Source organism: Poeciliopsis prolifica, unplaced genomic scaffold (genome assembly GCF_027474105.1).
Source record: "Poeciliopsis prolifica strain line A6 unplaced genomic scaffold, Auburn_PproV2 SCAFFOLD026, whole genome shotgun sequence".
Classification (NCBI taxonomy): Eukaryota; Metazoa; Chordata; class Actinopteri; order Cyprinodontiformes; family Poeciliidae; genus Poeciliopsis; species Poeciliopsis prolifica.
The window spans coordinates 1,932,230-1,942,630 of NW_026562401.1; the positions used below are offsets into that span (position 1 = coordinate 1,932,230).

At 40.1% G+C, this 10,401-nt stretch overlaps 1 protein-coding gene across 1 annotated transcript in view; it reads right to left on the minus strand.

Annotated features, from left to right (window-relative positions):
- The window catches only part of itga8 (integrin, alpha 8), a 48,093-nt gene extending 39,528 nt beyond the window's left edge, over positions 1 to 8,565 (minus strand). The window contains exons 1-6 of the mRNA XM_055048166.1: positions 8,199 to 8,565; positions 7,850 to 7,980; positions 5,395 to 5,495; positions 5,191 to 5,314; positions 2,045 to 2,106; positions 1,609 to 1,654 (exon numbers count right to left, since the gene is read on the minus strand). Coding sequence (XP_054904141.1) covers positions 1,609 to 1,654; positions 2,045 to 2,106; positions 5,191 to 5,314; positions 5,395 to 5,495; positions 7,850 to 7,980; positions 8,199 to 8,419 — 685 coding nt within the window. The 5' untranslated portion in view covers positions 8,420 to 8,565. The remainder of the gene's footprint in view (positions 1 to 1,608; positions 1,655 to 2,044; positions 2,107 to 5,190; positions 5,315 to 5,394; positions 5,496 to 7,849; positions 7,981 to 8,198) is intronic.
- Between the last annotated feature and the right edge of the window lie 1,836 nt (positions 8,566 to 10,401).

Below are 10,401 nucleotides of genomic sequence, written 5' to 3' on the forward strand. Positions count from 1 at the left end.
CCTGCCTTGCTACGCTGCAGACAGAGAGGGAACCATCCATTAAGCTTTTTATGTTGCGTGTGTAATACGGGTCTTGTATGTCGGACCATTCATTATTTAACATCTGGCAGCAGCGACAGCACCAATACTACAGCACATGTCAGAGGTTTACATATACTCACCATCTGCAAAAATACTTTATTGATTTGGGGATTTTGATAATGCATTTGAATATTTTATTTATCAGGAACAACATAGATAGAAGTATATCACAATATATTTGCTTTTTAAAGGGATAGATCCTAGAGCATGTAGTGTGAATTAACCGAATCATATCAGTTTAGTTTAATGGCAAAAATATAAAAGGGGGTTTAATCATTTTCACAATGCACAAATGAAAACTACTGCTAAAGTTATAAGGTGTGCATTCTATACTTCTATTTGAATCTATGTGCCAAAATAACAACACATGCTGTTGATGTCATGATTACAGCTGAATTGAGCAGAACAAATAACTTTTGTTTTTGCTGTGATTCCCTAAAACAGTGACAGTTTGATGTTGTACTTTGATGCTATACCTTTTGGTAAATTTCTCAAAACAATTTATTATAATTTCTTATTATTACATTGCAGTTTTGAGCTTCGATGGGAAAATAACAGATAAAATTGTAAAGAGCTTATAAGCAGCTCATAGTCAAGTTCTTATATTTCAATTCAATCTTAGCTGTATTAATATCCGTCCAATAGATAGAGAAAGTACTGTGACCTGATGCTGTTTTAGAATTTTGTGTAAAATCTACAGTTCATTTAACAACAATCAGAGAGAAAAAAATGCCCAAATTTGGGATCAGTAAGTGAGTTTTAACAACACTGTAAATCAAGCTAGAAAATGAAGTCTGGTACATCTCTAGCTCAAAGGAATTAGCAGTAAGTTTTGGGATTTGATAACAAAGAACACAGAAAGGAGTGTGTGCAAGTGATCAATAACAGTCTCCATGTTCCTGAGAAACAGGTGCACATCTTTTCTATTTCTGGCTGCCATACACATTCCTAAACACCTTTAAACACCTGGAGCTGGAGGAGTACAGACACACTCCAACAGCTTCTCTGTCACACTCCAGCTACACCTATTAAGACACTTTATCCCTCTGCTTTAGTCAACCATGCATGTCTTTTTTCCCTCTGTCTTACTATCTGAACACTCCCTAACTTCTCATCTTTCTCTCTGAAGAACCACGTATCTGTCACAATCACAGTAAAGCTCGTTTCTAACTACTCTCTCTCTCCTCACTGTGCACTCTCCTATTTTATTCCCCTTTCTCTGAAGCTTTCCCTAACCACCCTGTGTTATATCTCTGAGCAGAGGGGCAGCTCCTCCACACTCCATTTCACCCCCGATCAGCTCATTACAGCACCTAAACACCCACTTCCTGTTCGACTGCAGCCAGGGAGAGGCATTAAGCAAAGGGGCAAGGGAGGAAAAAGCGGGAAAAAAGGCGGCAGAGGGAGAAACTATTTCAACCTTTTAAAGAAAAGATTCAGCAAGTGCATTAGTGTGCATATTTGGGCTTCACTGCTAGATCTCACACAGCTCATTTTCTATCATTTCAACACTGCTGTTTTAGTTACCTTGCCAGTAAAAGCTTCCAGGTCCTCCTAGTACAAGCCTTCCCTCCTGCAATGATAAAAAAAATTATCAGTTTGCCATAAGTTATGAAGTAATCTGCACAGCTTTGTGCAAACAGAGGAGTTACACTGTTTAGCTTTGTCATGGAGGCTTTAGCTGTGTGTGTGCACACATGTTCTCTGCTGTCATGCCTGTTGACATCCTGCAGAGAATGACAGCTTCCTGTACAGCAGGGTAGAGTTGGACCATGAGGCAGAGGTCAAGGTTCACACTGATTTTACAGTGAAAGAATGTGTGCATGTAAATGCATGTTTGGGAGGCGGGGCTTCTCCACGAAAGAGAGCTGCCTCATCGTCTATAAATCTCTGAAGGTCTTCAATTTGATATTCCAGGACATCATACCGATGAAAACTTGTGAAGCATCCTGCAGGTTTTTACCTTAGTGAAATCTACACTGAAACCAGCCTGGCAGAATCCCTGTCCCTCTGGATCTGGATCATCTGAAAGTAACAGAAAACAAATGCAAAATGCATGGAAGATTCACTAAAGATTTTTTTAAGGGATCTGATTGCTTTGCATGAACATCAAATCTAATGCATACCCAGATTTTGGCAACAAGGTCAAGAACCAACAAAATATCCCTTCTTCTAGTTGCAGATGATCAGCTATTTTTTAGTATAATATCTTGAAAAAGTATTGATGTGCAGCCCCTTTTCTTTTTACACCACTAAATAAAATCTAGTGCAACTGGAGTCACCTAATCAGAAAGAGGAGTTCAATAAATACCATTCACAAAGATCAACAAATACTAGACAAGTCACACCATCACAACTGTGGCGTACAGTGGTGGCAGTATCATGCTGTAGGGAAGACAGAGATGATAGGGAATTTGATAAAAAGAGAGATAAATACTTGGATATTCTGGAACTAGACTTGTTAGAAGCTGAAATAATTTCAGTATGTAGCTGAGAAAGAATAATCGACACCCAACAAAACACTGGCAGCTGAACAGAAAGGTTCTTCAGAGTATTGACTCAAGGGGTTAAATGCATAGGACATTGTGGTTTGATTTTCATTTACAAAACATTTTGAAAACATGCACCTTTAAGAATTATGTTACATTGTGGTGGCTTTACAAAACATCCCAACAAAAAAGATTGAAGTTTGTGGTTTTAGGGTGAGAAAAATGTGGAAAGCTCACTGAATATGATGGTTTTTTAAAGGGACTTCTCATCTACAACATAATTTACTGAAACCACTAGAATTTTTACCACTTTTTCTAAATCTTCTGTGAAGCGAGCAAGTATTGACATAAAAATGTGAAACAAAATCAGTGTAATTGGTAAATCTGCTGGATGTCCTTGGCTCGACTTTTTAGACAGTTTTAATGTTACACAGGATGTTTCATCCCAACAATAAGAACAACTTGAATCTCACATAAGAAAAAAAACTAAAACTAATCATCTTTTTGTCTGTTCTAAATGACACAATCTAACTGCACATAAACACACCAAACTTACCGTGTGCATCATAAATTTGTCTTCATTTTCCTGGCAGCCTGAGGTGAAACTTAATGATGCGTGACTACACAAGTGCATTTGCAGAGTAAACAATAAGTCAGTTACAGCCGAGGTCTGAGCGGCCGCCAAAATATGTTAATATGAAGGAAAAAAAACAGCTGGTGGCAGAAAACGCTGCCTCTAGCACACAATTCAGACTCAAGTTGCCCAGTCCTGAAAGCTCTTCAAAATATTCCCCTATGGGAACTGTTGAGTTTACAGTGCAATTATTCATGTCTTGATTAGTCAGCATAGACATAAATAACATAAACTGAAATCTTTAACACTGAGCCAGTTACCAAAGAGAGGATGTGTTGTATAAAAGCGTGAGCATGATGGAGGGCACACCAAGGGCAAGATTTTATCTGCTGTTTACTTTGTACCACCTGCTAGCCTTCATTTCTTCAGATCATGACATCTTGGCAGTGTGCCGTATTTACTTGCAGGATTTAGAAACTCACATGGAGACTGTGAAAGACACGGAAAAGAGTTGGATGTATGAAAAGAAGATGTGTAGGTAAAAGGTGGGGAGTGCTAGGGGTGCCATAAATCTAACGTACAGTTGTGATGACAGAGGGAAGAGGGCTGAGGAGAGAGGCTGATTAACTGATGAAGAGATTATTTTTAGGTTTCCATGGGGGCTTATAAAAGATTGGGCTGGGTGATTTGTTATGGGGAAAGAAGAGACAGAAATTGCCCTGTAGTTTCTGTCTGGTCATGCTGATTTATTTCTGTTTCCAGCATCTCACATGTATCTCATTAAACTTTGAAAAGAATAAATACAATATGTCTTAGCTGTGATCTCACGAGAGAAAATAATCACTAGTGTGAGCACTGGCATGGGTACAGGCATTAGGTATTACTCAGGTTTCAAAGGTTATGGTCTCTGGACGGCTAAAACTTACTGCCATGCAGTTCCTGTGTCTTATAAAGTCAGAGACGGTGCTGTTTGACCCAAAAAGGAGCATGCAACTTCTCCAACCCAACCTACTGATATGCACTGCTTGTCAGCTGGATGAAAAGAGTCTCTGACACTTTTTTCTTGTGCTTTAGAAAAACAAACATCACAATTTGGTTGTGATGCAAATCACACAGATTGACTGGGATTAACTTTTATATCCTAAGGGCAAGTGGAAAGGTTCTGGGAGTCTTTGTTAATTAATTAGATTTTTAATATCAAATGTTTTGCAAACACTAAAAACTATTTTTAAAGCTTGCATGTATAAGGATTTTGCGTAATTTTATGCTAACAACAAATACGCAGCTATTTAAAATGATGACATCACAAAGAACTAACATCTTGACACCTTGAGGCACAGAAATTTAAGAACTTTTTATAAGTTTACGCTGTTGTAAAAATGCAGTAGGCATACAAATGGTACGACTGTACGTCTGACAATTGCAAGATCTGCCTAACCAACCAGCTAATATCAGTGTGTACAGTTGTGTGAAGATTATAAAAAGGTTCCCAACAAGCAAAATAGTTCTCTCTATCAGAAAAGATAGACCCTGAAATTGAAATATCAATTTTTCTATCCTCTTCACTCCTATCTAAAAGCATGTGCAAAACGACTGCAAATCTTATCTTGAAGCTGGGTGTTCCAACAGGACAAGTATCTCAAATCTGGGTAAAGAAGAAATACCGGGCAGCAATAAGCTTCTGGAAAAGTCCTGTCCACCTGCTAGAAATTTGTAGACTGTGCCTAAATGTCAACATTGCCAAATATCAGTGGGAGATTATGTGTACATTTAATCTACAATTAAATTATAAGTTTCTGTACAATTCTATGTTTCATTCAGTTTCTGGTCTAATTCTTCACCAATGTTAAAACTATGGTTGGAATGTGTCTCTTTAACTCATGAATAATAATTCTGATGTCCACTAAAACAAAAGAACAGCAAAATATAATGTTATCAATTTCTGTGGCAATTTGCTTTTCAAAACAAGGTTGAACATAATCTAAACACCTAAAAGCACAACATGTAGATGAAGGCTTTTGCAGGTGAAACTGCAGATTTACTTACTGGTTCTGCAGGGTGAGTACTCTGCATAAGCACTGAAGTTCTGGACAGCAACATAGCAGGTTCCCACGGGGTCCTTCTCCCCGTCTCTCTTTACCGTCCGCCAGTGGTAGAGAGGCGCACAGGCCTGCAAAGAGTAAATCTCTGAGTTTCATTTTATCAATACCTCCCAACTTCAAGAGTAACGTCGAGATCATGTCCACTCACCACCACTTTTCCTTTGTGCGTCCTGACTGATGCTCCAAACCACTGGTGGGATTTAAACTCTAGAGGCTCTCTGGTGCCGTTTACTTTAATCATTCTGTTATCTAGTAGAAGAGGTAGATGGACAGATGGGAGGATGGAAAAGGCATAAACACAACAAAGCCAACAAAACAGAGATTTCAAAGAGCTTGCTGTAAAAGTTGACGTAGACCCTGGTAATGTGGTCTGTGATCATTTGTCCTTAATGAGCAAGCACAAACAGCAAACTCCTAAACAGGCCTATAACACACACAGAAAAAACACCAGACACACAGACTAACTTTGACAGGATACGGTGGCTTTTTTTTCTGTTAAAGCTCTCTCATAAACAAGTAACTCAAGAAACTGACTCAGATGGAGACAAGATCACAAGGATGACGGTTTAGATTCCACTCTGGAAATCTCTATAAAATTTCCTATTTGGTGCATGAGTTTTAGTTGATGAAGATATTTTCAAACACTTTTTTAAAGACCAGCTGGGTCTCATCAGACCCATAGAGCCCCCTCCTCATTAAGCACTCTGCTTTAGCACATGTGTGCACGCACACATACAGTGATTTACAGGAATACAGTGGTTTCAGACAAACAGGTGTACAGTGCATGCTTGATTTGACACTATTAGGCTTTTGTCTTCTTTCATCTTCAATTAGTAAGAAAAGAGCTGATTCACATTGAAAACTTCTTTCTGAACACATCATTTCTCATGATAATTGTCAAGACAAATAAGATAAAAATTTTAATTGCAATGCATTTCATTGGGAGAGACAGAAGAGAGACCAACACACAAAGTGATGCATAACTGAAGTAGAAAGAAATTAACATCGTTTCAACTCTAACTATGTTCAGTTTTGGTCTCTTCTTATTTCAAGTGTAGGTTTCTTATAGCTTTCTTTCAAGAAGATGCTTTCTACTAGCTAATCTGCCATAAAAGTAGGAAACGTAATGTGTGTAAAATGCACAACCTGTGAATTGTATTCACAGATTCTTCAATATGGATCTCTGCAGCGTCTCGCTGGAGACAGGCTGCAGCACTCAAAACCCAACAAGGGACAAGAGTGTAAGAATATGGATTGTTGGATGGATGGTTCTCTGCAGCTCCTCCAGAGTTACCAGGAGCTTTGGGTGTTGTTTTTTTAACCATGTCCATCTCTAAACATGTCCAAGTCTAATAAAACGAGCCAACCTGAATGGATGGCTCGTTTTCCATTTTTGGCATATGTAGTTTCATATTCTCTCTAACCTAACACCAGGACGACAACCCACAGTTTCAGTTTCCACCCGTCTGAAGCTTATCTCCTTAAAAGTCAAAGATTTAAATTCTGCCTTCTGTCCAACATGCTGTGTCGTTTTGCATCTTTTCTTGAATTTATAAAACAAGTGATTTCTCCTTAAAAAGAAGTAACCACTGCTTTTATCATTCAGTTTAATCTGCAGCTTTTCTTGTGATCTCAAAAACCATGAAGGAGAGGGACAGACTGATGGAGAATCAGAGCGGGACAAGGGGCGTGGAAAAGACACAGGCGTACATTTTCAAGATCTAATAAAAAGCAGACCTCACCCAATCCCCCAGTCTTTCGACTGGGAACCAAATTCCCATGTGCTTACAGTTTAGCCCCCTCCATGTCACCCCCCTTATTCTTTCCCTCCAGTTCATGAACACACACTTTACTACTCAGTGCGTCAGAGACATAGATTGCACACTGATGATAATATATTGGATAGCAGTATGAACACGATGCAGCAGATTTGTGGAGTGATTTTTTTTTTTGCCAGGAGAAATTCATGAGACCCACATATTTTATGTCCTTTATTTAAAATGCAGCAACATATGTTGATAACTCATGAAGATTAGAAGCAAGCAATTGAAATATTAAAATAGACCAACCTGATGAGCAGGTCAAAGACAAAAGAGGGAATATTCATCCCTCCGTTCATAAAATGTTTTAAAGCTAAGAACCCTCCCATAAGTTTCAGAGACATCAATCAACACTGTGCACTTTGGATGGCGTTTAAATTGAACTAAATATTAAATAAAGAATAGACATTTGCATTGAATCAAAAGTGAGCAATTGCTTTATTTTCTGATTGACTAAAAACAACAGTCTCTATTCAAAAAAGCAAACCCCCCTTATTTTTTTAGTCTTTTATATTAAAGATCTTAAAATAATGAAAAATCTAAACCGATCAAAATTTCTGAGGAGTTCAGACCTCAGAGAAAGTTGTAGTCAATACTGGTCAAATAAAGCCTCATTGGTGGATTTCTAATAAACATGTCTGTCCACCAAATTCTTTTGGAGGGAGAATTTGGTGGATAAACAGTCGCAGTCCCTGGAACACAGCATTATTCAAAGTCTGTCAAAGTTTTTCCTGTTGTGATTCGAAAGAAATAAAAAGTTTGAAAATGCACCAGGTGACTCACTGGAATTATCAAAGGGAATCTGTGTGCAGCTATCGGGCTGTCCTGGCCAGGGACAGTAATAGACGGCTCCAGCCTCCACGATGCCCGGCTGGGAGGTGTTCGCTTTAGGAGCCCCCACCAGCACACTAATCCTGGTGGGCACAAGGGGGGAGGAGAAGAAAGGGGACAAGGCAGATACAAGACAGAAACAGCTAATTGATCATTTAACATGATGAGTATAGGGGGATAATACAAACACTATCCACCTCACATTTTCCAATTTAACCATTTTATAATGAATAATTGAAAAAAAAAAAAAAAAAGAAAACAAACTTTTAAGGAGTCTACTGGAGCTGACTTGGTCACTCACGTGTTCCTCTCGGTGCTTGCTTGATAGAAGTCAACAGAATATCCGAAATAACTCCCGTCGGGTCCGCTGTAAACCGTGGGATGCTCTGCGTAAAGGTTAAAACTCCAAACGCGGTTTGGCGCCGGCCACAGCACAGAAAGCACCCCCAGCATAAACATCCCAGCGGAGGAGGCACAATCCCACACACGCTCCATCCTGAAGGACAGCAGGCTGCGCGGCATTCCCCAGAAAAGGAGGAGAAATACAGAGGGCTCCCTGTGTGCAGGTGAGGGAGAAGTTTACGCGTTTGTCCAGAATGTGAAGATCGCACTGCTGCGCTCAGTCAGATCTGCCTCTTGACACCCGTAAACCACCAGATCCAGCCAGAGCCTCCGCTACACAAGACTGCACCGCCGGGCTCCCACCCTCTGCACAAAACGTTAACCCCCCCTCACCCCTCCAGCACACACACACAGACAGACACGCACACACACGCACACACGCCCACGCACGCACGCACGCACACACACCAGGCACAAACCACATCCAAGCGCGCAAAGGGAGGTTGGCGCTTCACCGCTCATTTTACAGCACAGCTAATTTATAAACCCCATCCCGAAGTAATTTATTGTATTAAAGCAACATTTATGTAATACTCCGGTTAACCATGCCTGCGCACAGAGCACGCGCAAATAGTGGGCGCGCACGCGCATAATTAGTGAATTGAAACACCTTTCAGTCAGTCCTCCTTTTTAACAAGCCATCCATACCCCTAAAACTGGGCCGCGTTTCCTTCCGTTGAGAATAATCTCTTGTAATTATGTCGCTAATTATTAGGTCGGCTCACAGCAGAAATCTCTCAAGTTATAGGACGTTTTGAAGCAGTCTGGTGTGACCCCATCACACCTCCGCATCACCGTTTCACTCAACACCAGGCGATTTTTACCCTCCCTTTGACCGCTGAGGTAACAAACTTCCTTCATGTTGGAAATAATATCCTCCAGTGAAAAGCCGTCTAGAGATGACAGGCCACACCAGACTGGCTCTGTATATTTAGTTTTGCACACTTAGGAGCCTTTGTCTTGTAAAATCTTTGGTATGCTGACGAGAAAACTGTTGCGCCCCCTTTATAAACGCAGGAGGGGCTAATTTACATTAGTGGTCCAATGTTGTATGGGGTCTTGAGTAGAATTTGATTTTGGAGCACGCCTCTAGTTAAGCCTGCAACTATTAAGGCAACTAAACACCGTTTAGGTTATCTAGGCTTGATTATTTTCAATTCAGCATGTAAAACCCATTTTATAGTTTCCATTTGGCCAATGAAGACTATGGCACTGACTTTCATCCCACCCATCAACTGTTCCAGTGTGTGCTGAACCTGAGGACATCAGCACAATGATCATCTGCAAAAGGTGAGGATGTGGCCCTGGAGTCACCAAATCACATATCCAGCGCTCTTTGACCTAATCTTTAAACAATAACATTTTCCGAACTGGTTACCACTCAAAATAGACACCTTATCACCCTGCAAGTATTAACAGGGTGCAAACACGTTCATGGATAAAGGTTTGCCTTGGTTTTTGTGAATTCAAATTCCCCTTAGTCCTCCAGGGAGCCATTGTTGAGTTCAAGGTCTGCCTATACCTTGAGTCAGCCCAGGTTCAAGTAATAAATTAACACTTTAAGCAAAATAAAAATCAGGAAAGTGTGGCCAGAACAGAAGTGAAACTCCTACCTGCCAAGCGGAGACCTTCATGTGACCCAAAATGTTTCACACCAGTCCATTCACTCCGTCCTCCATTTTTTTAAATTTAACATAGGCTTGGTTTATCTCCCTCAGAGCAATAAAGAGGGTGTCAGACTAAAGAGAGAGAACAAGCAACAGAAGAGGGTCTGGTCTATCTCAGGTGTTTCTTTGAAAATCTAAATGAACAGAGAGGAGAAAAAGAACTGCACAACATGAACAATGGGATCAGCTGCAGATGTTTTTATTTTTTATTTCTTTTCCCTGTGACCATTAGAAAAATAAAAGAGAGATGAGGAGGATGATCAAATGTGAAAACAATGGTTTCACTTTAAGGCAATCATGACACAATGCCATTTATCAGGTGTCTAGTGTAGAAGTGTGTTGGTGCAGACTTTAACATCTGTCTTCAAGTCTAGCAGAATCTCCCAGTACAGCATTACCAGGAATACAAACTCGTTGATCAGGCTGTATGCTGTC